This window comes from Natator depressus, chromosome 3 (genome assembly GCF_965152275.1).
Source record: "Natator depressus isolate rNatDep1 chromosome 3, rNatDep2.hap1, whole genome shotgun sequence".
NCBI lineage: Eukaryota > Metazoa > Chordata > Testudines > Cheloniidae > Natator > Natator depressus.
In genome coordinates, this window is record NC_134236.1 from 17,953,095 (window position 1) to 17,973,858 (window position 20,764).

The window sequence follows — 20,764 nt, forward strand, 5'->3', positions numbered from 1 at the left end:
TTTGATTGCAAACAATGTTGTCTTTGGCAACTCTCGTAATCCTGTGCTTAAGACATCAAAATCTGCAGCCCTGGAAACAATTGTGAAGCTACAAATTCAGCACTGTAATAATAATTTACAAACCTTTCATCCTGCCTGGCACTCAAAGTGTTTTACGGTAGTACTGATCCTGCAAGCCCTCCGAGTTTGGGCCTACCATTGTTGTCAATGGAAGATCACTGAGCGCTTACATGATGGGACCTTATATACATACACCACAGGAATGCAGCCACCTGTAGGGTGGAGTGCAGCAACCAACCATCTCTAATACATAACATACCAGTGAGAAAGGGGGAATTTTAGCTAAGGATATAAGGTAAGCCATCATGTTCTTATAAAAGTCCCATAGAGGGCCTTCAGTGTTAAACCAGAGCAAGAAACACTTAGGTTGTTAAGTCACATCTGACAGACCTCCCTGTAGTAATCATCAGGGTACTCCAGGGCTCAGAAGGTCAGCACTCTGAGCTAACCCATCTGGGGTTTGAACCTGTCATTCCAGGAAGTCTAGATAGCTCAAGCAAGAAATTTAAACTACTAAACCATCTGCCCCCTACAGGAGCAAGTAGGAGAGAGAGGGCTTGGATGTATATATGCATGCATTTGGCATCATTCAGAAAATTGGCAAAGCGAAACTATTAAGACCATGTGAAGTTTAGTGTAGTCTCATGGCTCAATTCTGTACAGTGCCGAGCACCTCCTCGTTGATGCTGACCGCCTTCAACTATCACTGAGATTAGGGGGAGCCCATCATAGGATTGGACCCTATGTGGAATATTTTTAAATTTCTTTTAGCATTAGTGGTCTCTTTAACATTCCACATCATGAACTTTCCATTCATATTAAATAGAAGGGATGCTTGTTAAAGAACACGCCAAGGCACAGTGCAGTCTGGGTGATGTCCACTTCTCTATGATTCATAGAGTATTTTTTCATTCTTTTGATGTATGGCTTGCAAAAAGACGCAGGTCCTTTCTCACATTCTTGGTTCAACATTTGCAACACATCAGTGAAGCAGAGAATATGTGTTGGAGGTGGGCTCACTAAACGAACCTGTTGTTTCTGTGGAAGAAATTTTGTATTTTCCTGAAAAGAAAAAAAACACATGTTTTGGAGCTGAAGACACAATAGCCCTGAACTGGTTGATTCCGTCTGGACTGGGGCTACATCACGGACCACAAAAACAACATGACTTGTGATTTGTATCACATGCTAACACAGATAGATTACGTTGACTTGCATTAGATTAGACTGTTTGACAGTGACCCCTGACTTCCATTAGAGAGTTCCAGATGTTGATGTAAATTCTGTTCTCCGTTATGCCTCTGCAAACCAACTGAGGCCTGGATTCTAAAGTCCGTGCCCAACGATAAACTCGTACATTCATATTCAGGTAGGTCTAGATGATCTAATTGTCCCGTCTGGCCTTAAAATATGTGAATACTTAGGTAGCTAAAGAAGTGACTCGATTTTCAACGTGCGGAGCACCCAGCAGCTCCCATAGAAAGCAATCAGGCTACTTATTGAGGGGCCTGAATACGAATGTGGGAGTATGACTTTAAACATCCATTTGGGAAAATTGCGGCCTGGCTTTTTAAAAATATCGGACAAATTCTGTTCGGTTGTCCTGATGCAATCTTTTTGGCTTCAGTAGATTCTGGCACTAGATTTTGCCCCAATATGTGGTTAAAAAGACACTTTTAAAGCATAATTGTTTGCTATCTATTAAGATCCCTCATTTGCTGCTTTCAGCCCAAACCTTTCCTCGTCTCCTCTGAGCTATAGTTGGATTAAAAAGACCACAGCTATAGGGACCAATTTATTCTGAGTTTAATTTAGAATGATACCTCCCTATGTATCAATTAATAAGTTAGCCTTAGTAAAACAGCTACCCTATGCCAACAGGTGCTGCTTTCAAGCAACAGCTCAGATCTTCTCACTCCTAGGTGGTGCAGTGTAACTCAGAACTATACTAACTGTGCCAAGTCATGAGCATAAGAATGGCCATGCTGGGTCAGACCAATGGTCCATCTAGCCCCATATCCTGTCAATGATTTTGTATCATCTACAAACTTTGCCACCTCAGTGTTTACCCTTTTTTCCAGATCATTTATGAATATGTTGAACAGCACTGGTTCCAGTACAGATCTTTGGGGGGCCCTGTTATTTACCTATCTCCACTGTTAAAACTAACGATTTATTCCTACTCTTTGTTTCCTGTCTTTTAATCAGTTACTGATCCATGAGAGGACCTTCCCTCTTATCCCATGACTGCTTACTTTGCGTAAGAGCCTTTGGTGAGGGACCTTGTCAAAGGGTTTCTCAAAGTCCAAGAACACTCTGTCCACTGGATCATCCATGTCCACATGTTTGTTGACCCGCAAAAGAATTGTAATAGATCGGTGAGGCATGATTCCCTTTACAAAAGTTGTGTTGACTTTTCCCCAACATATCGTATTCATCTATGTCTGATAATTCTGTTCTTAACTATAGTTTCAACCCATTTGCCTGGTACTGAAGTTAGGCTTACTGGCCTGTAATTGCCAGGATCACCTTTTTTAAAAATTCAATGTCACATTAGCTATCCACCATCATCTGTTGCAGAGGCTGATTTAAGCAATAGGTTACATACCACGATTAGTACTTCTGCAATTTCAGATTAGAGTTCCTTCAGAACTCTTGGGTGAATACCATCTAGTCCTGGTGAATTATTACTGTTTAATTTATCAGTTTGTTCCTATATTGACACCTGAATCTGGCACAGTTCCTCAGATTTGTCACCTAAAAAGAATGGTTTAGGTGTGGGAATCTTCCTCACATCCTCTGCAGTGAAGACCGATGCAAAGAATTCATTTAACTTGTCTGCAATGGCCTTGTCTTCCTTGAGTGCTCCTTTAGCACCTCGATTATCCAGTGGCTGTATTGACCGTTTGGCAGGCTGTTATCATGTACTTAAAAAAATTCTTGCGGTTAGTTTTCGTGTCTTTTGCTTGTTGCTCTCAAAATGTTTTTTGGTCTGCCTAATTATATTTTTACACTTGATTTGCCGGAGTTTATGCTCCTTTCCAGTTTCTTCAGTAGGGTTTGACTTCCAACTTTTTTAAAGGATGTCTTTTTGTCTCTAACCACCTCTTTTACTCTCTTGTTTACCCATGGTGACATTTTTTGGTACTCTTACTGTTTGTTTTTTTATTTGGGGTAATATATTTAATTTAAGTCTCTATTATGGTGTTTTTTAAAAGTTTCCATGCAGCTTGCAGGTATTTCACTCTTGCAACTGTTCCTTTTAATATCTGTTTAACTAACCTCCTCATTTTTGTGTAATTCCCCTTTTTGAAGTAAGATACTACTGTGGTGGTTTTCTTTGGTATTTCCCTCCTATAAGGAGGTTTAATTTAATGACATTAGGGTTGCTATTACCAAACAGTTCAGCTACATTCACCTCTTGGATCAGATACTGTGAGTCATGTAGGACTAAATCAAGAATTGCCTCTCCCCTTGTAGTCTCTAAGGTGCCACAAGTACTCCTTTTCTTTTTGCGAATACAGACTAACACGGCTGTTACTCTGAAACCTCTCCCCTTGTGAGTTCCTGGAATAGCTGCTTGAAGAAGCAGTCATTAACGGTGTCTAGAAATTTTATCTCTGCATCCCATCCTGAGGTAACACACACAGTGTGACATTATCTGATTACAATATGACCATATAGATCATTGTTGCAACCACCGTTATATATTTGCAGTAACTATTGTACAAAGTTTGTCAAGTAAGGTGTCTATGAAAAGGTTCTGATTTGCTGGTTATGATTATGCTATCTGTATGCACGCATCATTTTTGTATGTGAAGTTATAAGTATTGGCTCTATAATTGGATTTCAAATATTTGCCCCTGGGGTAACACCCATGAAGTAATTAGCCAGCACATCTTGGAGGAACTATTCAAATTGACAGGTTTCAGAGTAGCAGCCGTGTTAGTTTGTATTCGCAAAAAGAAAAGGAGTACTTGTGGCACCTTAGAGACTAACAAATTTATGTGAGCATAAGCTTTCGTGAGCTACAGCTCACTTCATCAGATGCAAAAACCTTTAACTGACAATGACCATGGAAGACGCCTCTCTACAGATAATGGAATTTCCTGCTGTGACTAGGCGAAAGGCATGAACATGTGACTTGCCCATGTGACTCCGAACTTCATCTTGTTGTTGTAATTTTCCACAGTAAGAACAATGGGATGCCCTTCACAGGGCAAAAGCCATAAAAGGCCCTGGAAACACCTCCATTTTGTCTTCAATCCTGCTTCTGACCTCTAGAGGAATTTTGCTACAAACTGAAACTCTGAACAATGGACTGAATGACCCATCCAAGCTGTGGATGTATTCCAGAGGCTTGACTTAAGCCAGCAGTTTATTCCATCACTTTTATAAGTCTAAACCAAGAACTTTGCCATTACTGTATGTGATTGATTCCTTTAACCAATTTTAACTCTCATCTTTCTTTCTTTCTTCTTATGAATAAACCTTCAGATTTTAGATACTAAAGGATTGGCACAAACGTGATTTTCGGTACAATCTAAGTTATATATTGACCTGGGTGTGTGGCTGATCCTTTGGGATCAGAAGAACCTATTATTTGATGAGACTGGTTGAAAAGACCCACTCATCTCTGAATCTAGTGTTTCTGGTGGTGATATAAGAACTGGACTGCCTGAGGAAACTGCCTTTATGTTTTCTTGTTAGCCAGTGTGGTGAAACAGGAGTTTAATTTTGTGGCTGGTTTGGCATATCTTATAAAAGAATAGCCACCAGTTTTGGGTTGTGTTTGCCCTATTCCTCAGAAGTTTGTCCTGAATTTGGCTTTCTCAGTTATGATCCACTAAGGCACGGTTACACACAGACAAATGGGAATATTGAAATCCTCAATATTATTGGGTTTTCTGTTTTTGTAGCCTCTCTAATCTCCCTGAGCACTTCACAATCACTATCACCATCCTGGTTAGGTGGTTGGTAGTACATTCCTACTGCTATACTCTTATTATTCAAGCATGGAATTTCTATCCATAGAGATTCTGTGGTACTGTTTGGTTCATTTAAAATTTTTACTATGTTTGACTCTGTTTTTTCACATATAGTGCCACTCCCCCAGCAGTGCAACCTACTCTGTCATTCCTAAATATTTTGTACCTTGGTATTACCATGTCCCATTGATTATCATCATTCCTCCAAGTTTCTGTGATGCCTGTTTCTATCAATAGCCTCATTTAATACCAGGCACTCAAGTTTACTCATCTTAGTATTTAGACTTCTTGCGTATGTACACAAGCACTTATAAAATTAGCAGTAGTTAGTTGTCGAGCTTCATGTGATGTAATTGAATGAAACTGTTTTTCATTTGACTGTTTCTCTTCAGTTTCTACCTGTATTTTATCAACTTCTATCCTCTCCTCTTATCTAGGATATAGAGCATCCCCTTTAATTAATCCTCCCCTAAGGGATGCGTCTGTCTGAACCATGTGCTTCTCTGCACCTGTCGGCTTTCCCTCAGGCCTTACTTTAAAAACTTCTCTATGACCTTTTTCATTTTACGTGCCAGCAATTGGTTTGAGTGGAGCCCATCGTTCCTGTATGGGCTCCTCCTTTCCCAAAAAGTTCTCCAGTTCCTAATAAACCTAAATTCCTTCTCCAAACAATTGAGACCCTGCAGTTCTGCCTGTCTAAGTAGCCTTATGCATAGAACTGGAAGCATTTCTGAGAATGTTTCTATGGAAGATCTGGACTTTAATCTCTTACCTAGCAGCCTAAATTTGTCCCCATTACCTTTCTCTTACTTTCCCTATGTCATTTGTACCTACCTGTTCCACAACCACTGGCTCCTCCCCAGCACTGCACATAAGTCTATCTATATGTGTTGAGAGGTCTGCAACCTTCACACCTGGCAGGCAATTCACCATGAGGTTCTCCCAGTCATCACATACCCAACTACCTATATTTCTAAAATCAAATCCCCCATTACTATTGCCTGTCTCTTCCTAATAACGGAGGTCCCCTCCCTGGGAGGGGTATCCTCGGTGTGAGAGGATACCATGGCATCATCTGGAAGGATGGTCCCAGCTACAGGATCAGTTCTCTCTTCTGCAGCTTGATGTTCTCCTTCCATAAGAATTTCATTCTCCTTAACAGCACAGACACTGTCAGACTGGGGGTGGGACTGTTCTACTGTCTCCCGCAAAGTCTCCTCTCTGTACTTCTCTGTTTCCTTAACTTCTCGAGTTCAGTCACTCTGGTTTCAAGAGCCCGTACTCGGTCTCTGAGGGCCACGAACTGCTTGAGATGACTGAGTTTTTTAGAAAAACCTAATCTAATGAATTTTTAAACAAACCTTAATAGGCCAGCTCTAGCTCCCAGTTATACTGCTGTAAATCTAGTCATTCCACTGCCTTCAGCTACTGGAAAATGGAACTACCATTTTAGAGAGAGAGACACTATTTGAAAAGGATTTGAAAGGACACAAAAATCCTGTCTGTTGTCCTTGTTATCACGTCGCCATTGTCACATACCTGTTTTGCCAAATAAGTTGTTTAGTGCTCCTGAGACTTGAGAGTTCATGGAGAACACGGGGGCAGACTCACCCAGGGACACTGACTGTAAGATAGAAACTGGTTTTAGTTAAAAGTCAGGAACATTTTCTGCAGCTACATTTTAAAAGAGACTGTGTGAACAGAATGCTGTTCAGTGGAGCACACAGGAGGCATATAAATGGGGTGTTGGGCAGGCTAGATAAAGGAGCTTTTTAAACCAGTGGTTCTCAACCAGGGGTACACATATCCCTGTGGGTTCATAGGGGTCTTCTAGGGGTTACAGCAATTCATCTAGATACTTGCCTAGCTTGACACCAGGCTACATAAAAAGTACTAGCGAAGTCAGTACAAACTAAAATTTTGTACAGACACTGACTTGTTTATACTGTTTTACATGTCATACACTGAAATGTAAGTACAATATTTATATTCCAATCAATTTATTTTACAATTATATGGTAAAATGAGAAAGTCAGCAATTTGTCAGTTACAGTGTGCTGTGACACTTTTGTATTTTTATGTTTGATTTTGTAAGCAAGTCGTTTTTAAGTGAGGTGAAGCTCGGGGGTACGCAAGACAAATCAGACTCCTGAAATGGGTACAGTAGTCTGGAAAAGTTGAGAACCACTGCTTTAAAGCAATCTATTGCAGAGGGAATAATGACGCTATTGAGGCATCCAGTAGCATTCAACCTATCAGCACAAATTAGAGCCTTCACTTCTCTCTGTGTGTGCTTTCTTGTGGCTTGCTCTGTTTGGACTGGATTGTGGTTTTAGACTGAATTTTTTTTGTGTGTGCTGTCACTCTATTATTTGTCTGGCATATTCTCCAGCCAGGAATATGTACATTTATGGTAATGATCGTGGACAAGAGAGAAGCAGACAGAGTAAACTTAAAATAAAGTACAAGACACAGCCACAAACAGCCTCTGCTTAAATAGCACATATGATATATGGGGTTAGACTACAGGACCTTTCACTCCAGACAGCACAGGGCTTCTGCCACTTGTGCTCAAGGAGAATTCCCATTAGCATGGCCAGTAACACTAAGGCTGACATCCTCTTTAGGTTTCAGAGTAGCAGCCGTGTTAGTCTGTATTCGCAAAAAGAAAAGGAGTACTTGTGGCACCTTAGAGACTAACCAATTTATTTGAGCATAAGCTTTCGTGAGCTACAGCTCACTTCATCGGATCCTCTTTAGGTCAGTCCTCAGCAGATGAGATTACCACAAGCATTTCAGCAAATCTGATTCCATCCACCAGAGGGCAGGTGGAACACAAACTATAAAACGATGTAGCTTACGAAAGCTTATGCTCAAATAAATTTGTTAGTCTCTAAGGTGCCACAAGTACTCCTTTTCTTTTTGTGAATACAGACTAACACGGCTGCTACTCTGAAACTTATAAAACAATTGGTACTTTACACAGGGGCAGGGAGAGAATGAGTTTATCTTGCTGGAGATGAAGGAAATTTCCTTTATGGAAAAGTCCCATAGAATTCTATAGGGCTGGAACCAACAGGGTTCTCCAGAAATAAAGAGGGGTTCAATAGAAATACTCTAAAAGCCTATAGAATTTAATGAGATCTCTGCAATAGATCGGTTTAAACTTTCTATAGCAGGGTCCTCATTCCCTATTAAATGTGATAGTGTTTTTATAAGGTTCGTCAGACTGAATCACTATGGAAAAAAGGGTGCAATTTAATAGATTTGAAACACAAGTTCGTAAAGTGATCAAGGAAGAAGATGAACGTGAATTAATTATTTTTAAGAAGGATGATCACACAGGGCCCGATCTGCTCTGCTTACTCTCTGCTTACTAGGGAAAACTTCCATTGAAAGAGGCCAAAATCTTGAAGGGTGCAACTTCCACTGATGTTGCTGGGCGTTTGTGTTGGCCCAATGGGGGCGTTACCTGAATAAGGAGTGAGTAGGGAGTGTATAATTTTAGTTAGGCTAGTCATTTCTGATTGGAGTGGCTCACTGGATGAGTTTCAGATCGAACACTATTATCCAGTCATAACAACAACCCAACCAGAGGCTGCAGATTAGCAGGCACCAGATGAACAATGACATATTTTCATGGAAATGTTCCCAGTCTGACAGGAGACTGACAAACGCTGTTTGCAAAGAGTCTGTAGTGAAGGTGTGTTGGTGAAGTCCTCTGTCAACCCACAGAATAAGTCCAGCACAGGCAGGCACAGCGCAAGCTTTCCTGTACTGTCTGGACAAAGTGCCTTAACCCTTTATGTGGCGGTATCAGCTCTGGGACTGCAAGTGTATTTCATCCTGGGATTCTAACGTGCCCGCCAGTAAGGGTGCTAATCTGTATCAACTGCAGCAGTGGCTTCACGACACATATAAATCATTCTTCTGTGCATAAACTCCATAGTCTCTCATAGGCCCATATTTCTATGAATTTAACCGTTTAAAAACGTCAGGGCCACAGGAACGGCCATACTGGATCAGACCCATGGTCCATCTAGCCCAGTATCCAGATGGTACAGAGAGAAGTGGAGGAAACCCTGCAGTAGGAAATTATGGGATAAATCTGCCTCCAGAGAAAGTCCCTCCTGACCCCCAATAGTCAGGGCATGTCTACATTGCATCTGGGAGTGAGCCTCCCAGCCCAGGCACACAGATTCATGCTAGTGGGGTTCTCATAGTTCTGTAGACCTCACAGCTTGGGCTGGAGCAAAGGCTCTCAAGCTTGAAGGGGAGGAGGTTGGAAGGGGTGGGCACGAGAACCTGAGCTCCAGCCTGAGCTGCACTGTCAAAGCAACATCTACACAGCTGTTTTTAGCATGCTAATGCGAGCCCCACTAACACATGCCCTTCGAAGCTGTCGTATGCCCAGAAGCATGTGGCTTTCTATCCCTTCCTGTTTGTAGTCAGTGGGCACTCCCCCCAGAATCAGGCACCCCATTTGTTTCTATGGTCCTGTGTGTGTCAATAGTAGAGCTGGTTGAAATGTTTTGAATTTCAAAAAAATCAACCAAATTTCAAAGTTTCAAAGAAATTTTGAATATAATTTTTAAAAGTAAAAATATTGATTAAATTTTCGTAACTCCATCTCCCACATTTTTGACCAACTATAGATCAAAATATTTTGAAAAAAGGGGGAGATTTAAAAAAAATAATAATTAATTTCTCCCAGCTCTTTTCTTTTTTGAGTAGTTCTAGTAAATAGGTATGAATATAAAATATGATTAATGATTAACATTGATTAAAAATACATCTGAGGCACTGCAGAGTATTAATAAAGTAACTATGAAATCCATTCTTAGAGAGGATTAACCTTTGTTTGCTGCGTACTCCATCTTGCAAATGAATATTTGTTCAGCAAGGCTTCTAATACCTGTGGTTTGCAAACAAAGTAAATCAGTAAATCCATGCAGTCAATTCAAATAATAAGCATATCTTTGTATCAGGTGTAAGACATTATCTGAATTCTTACCTTCTTGTCCCGGAGAGTTCCAAACACCAGAATGAATAATCCCTATAAAAATATGATATTTAAATATAAACAATATATGCATTTGTCCACATTCAACCACACTAGAGCATTCCCCTACACCATTTGTCTGTCTTGACTATTTAAACCATAAGCTCTTTAGGGCAGGAACCGTTTCTTGCTATATGTTTGTAAAGAACCTAGCACAATGGGGTCCTGATCTTGTTTGAGGTCTCTAGGCATTGCTGTAATATAGATAGTAATAATAGTTCAGCTCACAGAGGTGACACAAACCAACACAGGCAAGGAATTTCTAGGTTATGGATGTCATTGTGTCTTTAAATCATCCCGTTGTTCCTGGGTACTGCATGAGAAGATGGCGAGCAGTTAAATGCCCTGTTCTATAATGCAGTAGTGCTTATTCAGTGTTTCCACAATATTAACTGCCATTCTTTTCCAGGCTGTTACTGTGTGGTTAACATGTTGCTATCAAAAAGTAATATGCAAAGTGACTAGGGATGTACAATTTTGAAGACGGGGGGGAAAAAAGCATTTATTTCTCTTTTTGTTTCAGAAAAGAAATGAAATTTTGTGAAAAATTGAAATATCTGCAGTAGTTACTTGCTTATCAAAACTAAACTTGATTGACTTCTTTAAGAATGAGAAATGTATTATGTATAATTTAGTTAGCCTATAAAAAGTACTGTTTGGTATACTGATGAAATAAAGAAGTATACAGTTTATTGTTTTGATTCAGATAATAAGGACAAATACATTTAGCATTAGGGATGAGCTGCAGCTGTACACTTAGGTACTTAGGTGCATTTTTTTGCCTAGAGAAACATTTTGTTCATGTAAAATACTTATTAGTTATTATTAGAAAATATTTTGAAGGCAAGAAGGGCAGCAGTAACATTATTTTAACATTACTCTACAAATTATTTCACTGAAATGTTTCATATAACAGTTCCTTTTCAATTGTCCCCCCAAAATTGACAATTTTTCCATACCGGGCCAAAAAATGGACCCCCCCCCCAAATATCTTTTCCAAATGTTTCCTTTTCCCCCCAGACCTGCACCTTAGTGACACAATAATTCTGATAGTTATTTTCAATTTTATAAAGCATTTCACCCAGGAAACCTGAGTGGTTTACACATGTGAATTATTATTTGTTAACAGAACTGGGTAGAGAAAGGTAATTCCATTTTATGGAGAATTTGATATTTCAGAATTTGTTGGATGTTTTTCTCATCTGCAAAGAAACCAAAAATTTCAACATTCTCAGTGAAAGGGAATATGGTCCCAGCTCTAGAGCCGTCTGCCTGATGGGATGCCATGGAGCTGTAGACCCTGAAAGCCCTGGGCAGAATGAAAAGCAGAGAGAGGACTAGAACCCAGGAGTCCATACTCCCAGGTTACTTCATTAACTGTTAGAACTCATTCTGCAAGTAAAAATCTTAGCTCATGATTGGCAGAAAACAGGGTTGGTCCATTTCAGTTGTTTACTTCCCACTTATTATTATTATAAATTGATGAGCAATTATTAGTATTGCTCATCAATTTATTGTGTCTTTGATGCCTTAGACCTGGACTGCTGTCCTACAATCCCTAATTATTTGGAAGTGATAACCTGCTAAAATAACACTGGAGGAGACAGAATCTGATGGTATCTCAGGCTATGTAATAAATGGGAATACATCCTTCACCATACTGAATCTTGATCCCATGCGCAAAGTACAGCTGTTTGCGCAATTTGGGGAAAGAATTACCTCACAACTTATTGGCAGAGACCTTGGGAGTAGGGGTGTCACCTGCATCTGTGACCAGTCAGTAAGAAACACAATCTATTTCCTGTAACTTCAGGAGCATGAGCATCTTTAGTCCTTCCTGTCTTCTTTTTCTATGAGTCTGTGTTAAGTGGTCATGAAAAATAAAGCAGTGCATACATGATACTCACTTGGAAAGCATTGAGGAGAGTAAATAGTATATGGAATACTATTGAGCTGTCTTTGCTAAGGGTTGCGAGTCCAAATCCCCAGGTAAGGCCTAATAGTGGCGTCAGAGTGGCAACATTTTTGATGGCTTGAATCAAGGAGCTCCTCTCCTGCTTGCTTGGCTTCTCTCCAATGGCAGGCCTTAGTATTTTGACTAGGATTACAACCGCAATGATTGAATTCACAGCCACAATGATCAGCGCGGGTACAACGAAGGCAAGGAGAGCTTTGCTTTTCTCCCAGTTGAGCCAGCAGGCATTTTCCCTTCTGTAAGCATCATGCGGCTGAGTGACAGCTATGGTGATGACTGATATAATAAGAGGGCACCCATATCCCAAAGAGAATGCTACAGCTTTCTGGATGGTCTTGCTAGTGTCATGTAAAATGAAGACCAGGCGATAGAAGATCATGAGGCCCAGGGCAAGCATCCAGAAAAAGACACTGAGGTAGAACAAGTGGATGAAAAAGGTGGCAGCTATGCAGACATTCCCATTCACTAGCTTCTTTGTGTCTTGTAGGGAGGCAGAGACAATGAACCAGATGTCTGCAATCAGAAGAGACACAGCTATGTTCAATATACAGACGTGACGCATGTAGGAGGTTCTGTTTTTGGTCACATATTTCCATACCAGGGATTCAATTAATATGCAGATCATCAAGCTCGCTATGGAAATGCTCAGGCCGATGTAGGTAATGTAATCTAGTGGGGTTCCAGGAGCGGTCAGCTTCAGGTCGGGCGACATCAGAATTGAGAATGAAGTCAAGTGACTGCAGGTGCAAATGATATTGTCTCCTTCATCCTTCAGGTGACAACCGGTGTCATCCCATCCTCCTGCATTACCAGAGAGAGAGAAGTTCCAAAAGACACACTGGGGCTTTTCCAGGGAAGAATTGCTTTTGGCAAATGTCAGAGAGATCTGGAAGTCCGGAGGGAGCGTGCTGTTCATTGTTGTTGTCATCATCACCAAACTATTCACAACCTTACCTGTCTCGTTGGGCTTGGGCAGAATATCTTTGAGGGTTGAGAAAGCCACGGTGATGATGGTCGAGTTTGGTTTCAAGTTCTCAGTTTCATTTCTTCTAATTAGCACATTACCGCTCAGGTTTGCTGAACTGGGGAAAATAAAGTTCTTATTATAGTCCAACATACTATTTTCTGTGATAATGATACCTTGCAGCTGAAGGTTGGTGTTGGTGATAGAAGGAATGATATTATTAGCTGGCTGGAGGGACCGGGAAAATCTCTCCACTGATTTCAGTAACAGAGAACTCTTCTCTGTCTGCTGATTGTTCAGATCTTTCCAGGCAGGTATTGTGGAACTGTTGACAATAATGTCCACTGTAGAGAGGAAATTCTGTAATAAAGACAAACATCTGGTATTAATTAAGTTCTTTACGATCATTGCTACTATCAATAATAACATCTGAAATTTATCTTTCTAGCCTGGCCTCTCTCCTTTTGCCCAGTCTCAAGCAATCCCTCAGACATTTCCCCCAGGATGTCCCGTCTCCAGTCAGGGTCACTGAAAGCAGAGGTGCTCATCTTTCCTTCTAATACTGCTACACTTTTGCCTGGCTCCAGTCCTGGCTCCCAGGTTTGCATCCTCTGTGTTATCTCTGACTCCAGTCTCCCTTCTGCTCAAACATCCAGTCCATTTAGCTGGTGTAAATCAGCAAGTCTCTTGTTGAAACTTGCCATTTCTTCCAGCTAGATCTATTACTAAAAATCAGCCCTGTCCTCTCTAACTCCACTTCCTGACTATTCCTTGTTCATCTCTTGCAATTCATCTGTTTTATTGCCAATTCGTTTCCCTTGCCTGATCACAACCCCTCCACATTTATCTGCTTCATTTTTCCCGTACCTGCTCCTAACCTGTCATTCCTCAACACCCACCTCTGCCATTCACACATACTCTTCACCTCAGCTGCCTCCCCGGTTTCCATCATCTCGGTTTCACTCACGCCCCAGATAACTCATAACCTCTCTATAAACACCATAATTTATTAAAGAAACAATATCCCAAGTCCTTCCTTTATAAATCTAGGGGAACCATCTTGATTTGAGTAACTCTGTGACCATACCACTGTAACCTCTGTACTCCTCCTTTTCTCCACTATCCCTACTGTTTATCAGACTCACTTGTGTATCATGTCTAAAATGAAGACCAGAAGCTCTGTGGCAGAGACTGTCTTCTATGTTCTGTAAAGTTCCTAGCACACTTCTAGATGCTGTACAGATAATAATCTGTTGTTCCAAACATGTCACCCTTTCATGAATCCTTTCATGTAAAAGCAAAGCTCCTGGTCCTCACCTTCAAGGCCTTTCATAATCTTGCCTTCATCTGTATCTTTGTTCTTATTTCCTCTTACCTTATCACTCCCTCAACTCCTCCCTAATCCACGTACTAACCAATCAGGGAGTATATTCCCATCTGATGCAAAGGCCAAAGAGCCAATCAGCTTCTATAAGGCTTAACTGTAACTTACTGTCATTGTGTGTGGCTCTGCATCTGTTGGGATGGTTGAAACCAAATCCAGAATGGTAATTACTGCCCCCAGGTTTGCAGATGAATTGTTTATTTCTTGTTGTTCCTTTATCGTAATATTATGAAGAGTCTCAAGATATGTGGCTAGCTGTTCTGCTGGCTGGGGACCAGACACCAAAGACTAGAATGGAAATTAAACACGATGTTACATATATGCAATGCACCTTCAGTCAAGATACACAATGAGTCCATAGGGAAAGACGTGTAACTCCTGCACCGGTCTAGTTGGACGAGGAACAGGGTGACTGCAGGTGATTTCTAGAAGGGAAGACAAAGGATGCAGCAGCAGGACTGTTGTTGTATCCAATGGACAGTGCAGATTAGAAAGGGGGTTATGACAAAAGCAAAAATGGGAGTGGTCCTACCAACCGCTCAGCCAGACACCATGCTGTGGGAATTATTCCGAGCCAGGGACTAGCTGAGAGCAAGGGATGGCTTGTGCTCTGGAGCTACCTGTGAAGTGATGCCATATGTGTGGGGTGTGTCTGCAAATAGAGGGCCACTGTTATTGAGCAATGTAAAGGCTATGGCAGGACAGAGTCATGGTCACCATCCAGCCACTGAAATATGAACAGAGGGCAGGAACATGCTCATGGGAGTTGCAAGCCAACAATGCTCACTGGCAGCACTACGGTAGAACAAGAGGCAAGAAGCAAGTGTTGTGCTACTGTTGGACAGCTCTGGAGAGAGGCTTGACTTTGTCATAATTGCCCTCCTTACTTCCTGTGAAGGCTCTGTGTTGTGGTGACCCTCTCTCTGGCTGTGGAGTGCCATGAATGCTCCATTCAGAGTTAGTCATGGTATGTGTACTATATACCCTCACCTACGGCAGATAAAAGCCCTACTACTTCTAACAGCTAAGGGTTATTCACCCTTAAGGCAAGTGGTAGAAGCCTATGCTTATGGTCCCAAGGTTGGTTATGTGTGATATAGCACACACATTGTGATGATGAGCATGGGATAAAGCCTTGATTCAGGACAGCACTTAAGCACATGCTTACCTCTAAGGATGTGCTTAAGTCTCATTGACTTCAATGGGACTTAAACACATGCATACTTTTAAGCACATACTTAAGTGCTGTCCTGAGTGAGGAATGCTAGTGAGAGAGCTGGACAGTAATGTCTGCACAATAGGTAAGTATCATGCAGACTAAGCCAGTGTTTTCAGGTTGGTAACCCCTTATTCAGCATCAAATATTTGCATTACCCCCTTATATTCACTATGGAAACAAGCACAAAAAGTGTATCTACAATAACAGCGCTCAGACTCTATAATTTATTTGTGTGTGTGTTTCGAGAGGTTGTCAGAGAACAGTGGACCCTGCAAGCTAAGGGTGTGTGGAGAGTGGGGGAATGAGATTTTCTTTGCTTTAGACTGTAATAGAATTTTCAATGCCTCACAACCCTGTTCCTTCGGCTGGCTTGATAAGCACTGCAGTTACTCTGCCGCACTCATAACTCCCCGTAGCCCATGGAACAGGGGGTTTATTACCTAGCTTTAAAAGAACTTTTAATTGAACAGTTGCATTTTTCCAGTATTGAATGTCTTTTTAAATGGGTAAAGCACTTTGAGCAATAGAAACAAGTTGAAAGCACCTTCTACTCTTTATTTAAAACTACTGAAAAAACAAGAGAGGAACACGAAGTTGTTACCTCAGCACTACTGAGCAGTGTGCTTATTTGGTCAGATATGCAGCTCTTTCTAGCAACTTCCCAGTTGGTGTTGTTACACACATAGATTATAGTCCCTCTGACAGGGATGCTCGTGCCATTCACATCTTTAGAGTCTGGGCATGGTTTTATTATCTGTGCTCCTTGCTGTCCCACACCAATGCTGTTTGAGCACGTAACTTTATTTTCTGTATTAAGAAAAAGAAATAAATGGATGACAGGGAATAGAATTCTCTAATTTCTCTGTATTTTCCTTATTACAGATAATTTTCCTTCTGGATATATATATATTTATATATATATGGATATACATACGTATTTCCCTAGCATTCCTCACTGTAGTATTGTATCTGCATGCCTCACAAGCATTAATAAATGAAACCTTGCAACGCTTGAGAGGCAGAAAAGTTGTCTTATCTCCAGGATGGAAAAATCAGCATTGAGTAATTTACCCAAGGTAATTTACAAGACTCCTGTGGCAAAAATGAAAATAGAGCCAAGATCTTCAACCTAGACCTAGGACCTTAACCACAAGATCATCCTTCTTCCTAAAACAATCACACAATTTTCAAAGCACTGTGCAAGCAAGGACAAATTTATTAGCAGACATGGGCTCAGGTTTGAAATGTTTGTATCCACAGCTGACCTATCCCAACTTAAGAGGTGTTTGGATACAGCATTTTGATTTGGGTTTATCCTTAATTATAACCCACCCTTAGATATAAGTTTTGGGAAGCTGTTTGCCTGCAAAAGCATGCAAAGATTTGCTGTTGTAGTGGATAAGAATAAATCACAAGGATGGGTGAATCTCTCCAACCTTTCTTCTGAAGCCTGAACAGAAGTTTTTCTGATGTTCAGCAAGATTTGGTTTAGGACCCGATCCACTCATGTTATTAATTTATTTTATTTTCATTTTCATGTACCTCAGCACTTGTGGGTTCCAGGTGGGAGCAGAAATGGAAGAGCTAAAATTCAACAGTTCTCATAGATTTCAAGGCCAGAAGCTACAATTGTGATCATCTAGTCTGGCCTCCTGTAGAACACCGGCCACAGAACTTTCTCAAAATAATTCCTGGAGTATATCTTTTAGAAAAACATCTGATTTTCATCTAAAAATTGTCAGTGATGGAGGATCCACCAGGACACTTGCTCAGTTCTTCCAGTGGTTAATTATTCTCACGGTTAAAAATTTATACCTTATTTCCAGTCTGAATTTGTCTAGCTGCACCTTCCCGCCATTGGGTCATGTTATACTTTTCTCTGCTACATTATATTTGTACCCCATGTAGGTTCTGATAGACTGTAATCAAGTCACCCCTTAGCCTTCTCTTTGTTAAACTAAATAGATTGAGCTTCTGGAATCTGTCCAGAACTATAAGGCATGTGTTACAATCCCTCAATCATTCTCATGGCTCTTCTCTGAACCCTCTCCAATTTATCAACATCCTTCCTGAATAGTGGACACCAGAACCGGACTCAGTATTCCAGCAGCTGTTGCACCAGTGCCAAATACAGAGGTAAAATAATCTCTCTACTCCTACTCATGAGTCCCCTGTTTATGCATTCAAGGATTGCATTAACCCTTTTGGCTACAGCGTTTCACTGGGAGCTCATGTTCAGCTGATTATCCACTGTGACTGCACACATCTTTTTCAGAGTCACTGCTTGCCATCATGCAAACTTGGCCTACATTCTTTGTTGCAAGATGACATTTAGCCATGTTAAAATGCACATTGTTTGCTTGTGCCCAGTTTACCAAGAGATCCAGATCACGAGTCTATATCAGTGACCTGTCCTCTTCATTATTTACCACTCCCCAATTTTTGTGTCAGCTGCAAACTTTACTGGTGATGAAGTATTTCTAGCTCAAATGAAAGTAGGGAGTACCAAAAATCTTATGGAAAAACACATCTTTTGAATTTCCAGCCCAATTTTGCAGACTCCTGAAAGTTTAGAAGGTTTGAATAATCATCCAAGCCCCCAATTTTTAAAATTTGTCTGGGGAGGAGAACATCTCTGAATATGTGTTTGTACAACATCTAGCTGATGATGGTGTCTAAATGCTACCAGAACACAAACCATAAATAGTAATAAGGGCTTGATTGTGAACCCCTTACTCGCACTGGGAAGCAGTTACTCTCACAAATAGTCTCATTGACTTTGATAGGATCACTTGTGTGAGTAACTATTCACCAGTGTGAGTCAGTGTTCACAGTCGTCCTCGAAAGCTGTTTAAATACGTGCTATATTAACAGAAGAAGAGGGGACTGAAATTTCTACTGTAATGCACAGGTTTAGTGGTAGGCAGTGCAGCTACAGCTGATCAAACAATGGAATTTCCATCCCAGGGGAAAGTCCATATGTCAACATTGTTTACATTCCAAATGAGAATAAAAATTCAAAATATCAAAACTTTCTGTCAAACAAAAAATTGCATAAAAACTCGATTTGGAAATGTTGAAAGTTTAATTTCAGGTTAACATTAATCTGTGTCTGCCTGACCTGCTGCGAGCTGTAATTTTGGTATCTCAAGTCACCATTCTCCTGTATGGGGTGGGCTCCTAGGCCAGACTACATTTCCTAAGTGTGTCCTTCTGGGTGAGCTGCTGTGGTGCATCATGGGAGTCCCATGACCATGATGCACCATGGGTGATGTAGTCTAGCTAGGGAGTCCAGCCTGTGGGGAATATTGGGGACATGAAGCACCAGAGCTATAATTCCTATGAGGCACCAAGGCAGCTCAGATGGCTGCAGAGATCAATGTCAAACTGAGCCAAAACAAAACACCTTGTTTTGGTTTTCAAAATTTCAGCAAAATTGACATTTTCTTATGACAACCATATTTTCTATCAAAAACCATTTAGATAGAAAATTACCAACCAGATTTAACCAAAGCATATGCTGCTGCATTTAAGCAACCTCACTGATAGGTTTCAGAGTAACAGCCGTGTTAGTCTGTATTCGCAAAAAGAAAAGGAGTACTTGTGGCACCTTAGAGACCAACCAATTTATTTGAGCATGAGCTTTCGTGAGCTACCGCTCACTTCATCAGATGCATACTGTGGAAAATACAGAAGACGTTTTTATACACACAAACCTCATTGATACAATACATGTCCTTTGATTTGGCAAATACGTCAGGATTATACATTCAATTGCTGTATATAATTACCAAGATTTCTTCTTACCTGATATAATACTTAGGCTCATAGTTTCACTTTCAACCTTATCTTGAATGCGGTTAACAAAGGTACAATATGCTGTGACATCCGACTGCAGGTTGCAGCTTTCTGTGTAATTGTATGTGTAGCACACTTGGTTTCCTTGTGTTTTTCTCACTACAAAGAAAGGTTTTAGGTGTGTTAATGTAATCATGGGCAGCAGGTATTGAAGGCCAGTGGAGGCTAAGCCTCCCCTAACCCAGGCCGTGGCCCCACCCATGCTCCATCCCGAGACCCTGATCTCACCTCCCCTTCTCCCCTGAAGCTGGCGGGGGTTCAGTTCCAGCTGGTGGCCTGGAGCTCGGGGATCAGGCTGGTGGCCAAGGGCAGTGGTGGCCAGAGATGGCTCGAGCCAGCCCGGGGGTTGGGCCAGCTGGGGCTCCTCCGGCCCCATGTGGGGGTGGTGGCATGTGTGTGGTCAGGGCTCTGGCAGGTGGGGCTTCGGGCAGAAAGGGCAGGGCCTGGGGACTAGCCTCCCTGAAGGGGGGGGCAGGTTCACCCACTTCCCGTGAATGCAATAGTTTGGTTCTGTAGCTAGAGTAGAACAGGAAGTGCTTGTGAAAACCTCCTTTCTCAGCCTCTTAAAGAACGGCTCTCTCAGCCCTTCTAGGGATAGTCTCCTACTGTTCGAGCTCATGATCTTCTGCTGCTTTTGCTCATTCCTTGCTACCTTCTTATGCTGTCTCTTCTGTCTACAGACTGAGACATATAGTTTAAGCATCCTTCTGGGCTTCCACTATGAGAGCAACTTTCCCCCAAAGTCCTTTATGGTGCAGCAACAGTGGCAGGGGTAGCCACTTTCATGCACCTCTTTCATTTCTGCTCTCCCTGCTTCTGCTGAAGCCTTTCAGTTTAGGTTAGGATTTTTAACTCTTCATCTGGTGACTCTCAGGTTCTGCACTGTTCTCAGTTTATCTTTCAGTCATCCCAAGAGTCTTCAACAGTAACCTCTCCTGTGTTGTTCTCTGCATCCTACTCACAAGCCTAATGATCCCCCACCCACAGTCTCCTCCTGCCTTACACGCCCTCCCAGAAACCTCAGGCCAGCACATTGTATCCTTTAGTAGTCTTCTAGCCAAGGAAGGTTAGATGCAATTCCCCTCAGAGCCTATCCACAGCGATGTTAAATTAATCTAAATGTCAGTCTCCAATAACTGATTAGCTGAATTGCTGAGGGTGTATGTAATTTCTGGGAATATTTTTAGTCAAATTAATTAAACCTTTGACTTTATTACATTTCTGTTCTTGCTTATTTTAGCTACAAGCAGAGTA

At 41.3% G+C, this 20,764-nt stretch overlaps 1 protein-coding gene across 1 annotated transcript in view; it reads right to left on the minus strand.

Annotated features, from left to right (window-relative positions):
- Positions 1-521: 521 nt before the first annotated feature.
- The window catches only part of ADGRF5 (adhesion G protein-coupled receptor F5), an 87,148-nt gene continuing 66,905 nt past the window's right edge, over positions 522-20,764 (minus strand). Inside the window, exons 15-22 of the mRNA XM_074946785.1 lie at positions 19,460-19,609; positions 16,254-16,459; positions 14,542-14,721; positions 12,018-13,409; positions 10,063-10,104; positions 9,904-9,963; positions 6,588-6,672; positions 522-1,122 (exon numbers count right to left, since the gene is read on the minus strand). Coding sequence (XP_074802886.1) covers positions 1,043-1,122; positions 6,588-6,672; positions 9,904-9,963; positions 10,063-10,104; positions 12,018-13,409; positions 14,542-14,721; positions 16,254-16,459; positions 19,460-19,609 — 2,195 coding nt within the window. The 3' untranslated portion in view covers positions 522-1,042. The remainder of the gene's footprint in view (positions 1,123-6,587; positions 6,673-9,903; positions 9,964-10,062; positions 10,105-12,017; positions 13,410-14,541; positions 14,722-16,253; positions 16,460-19,459; positions 19,610-20,764) is intronic.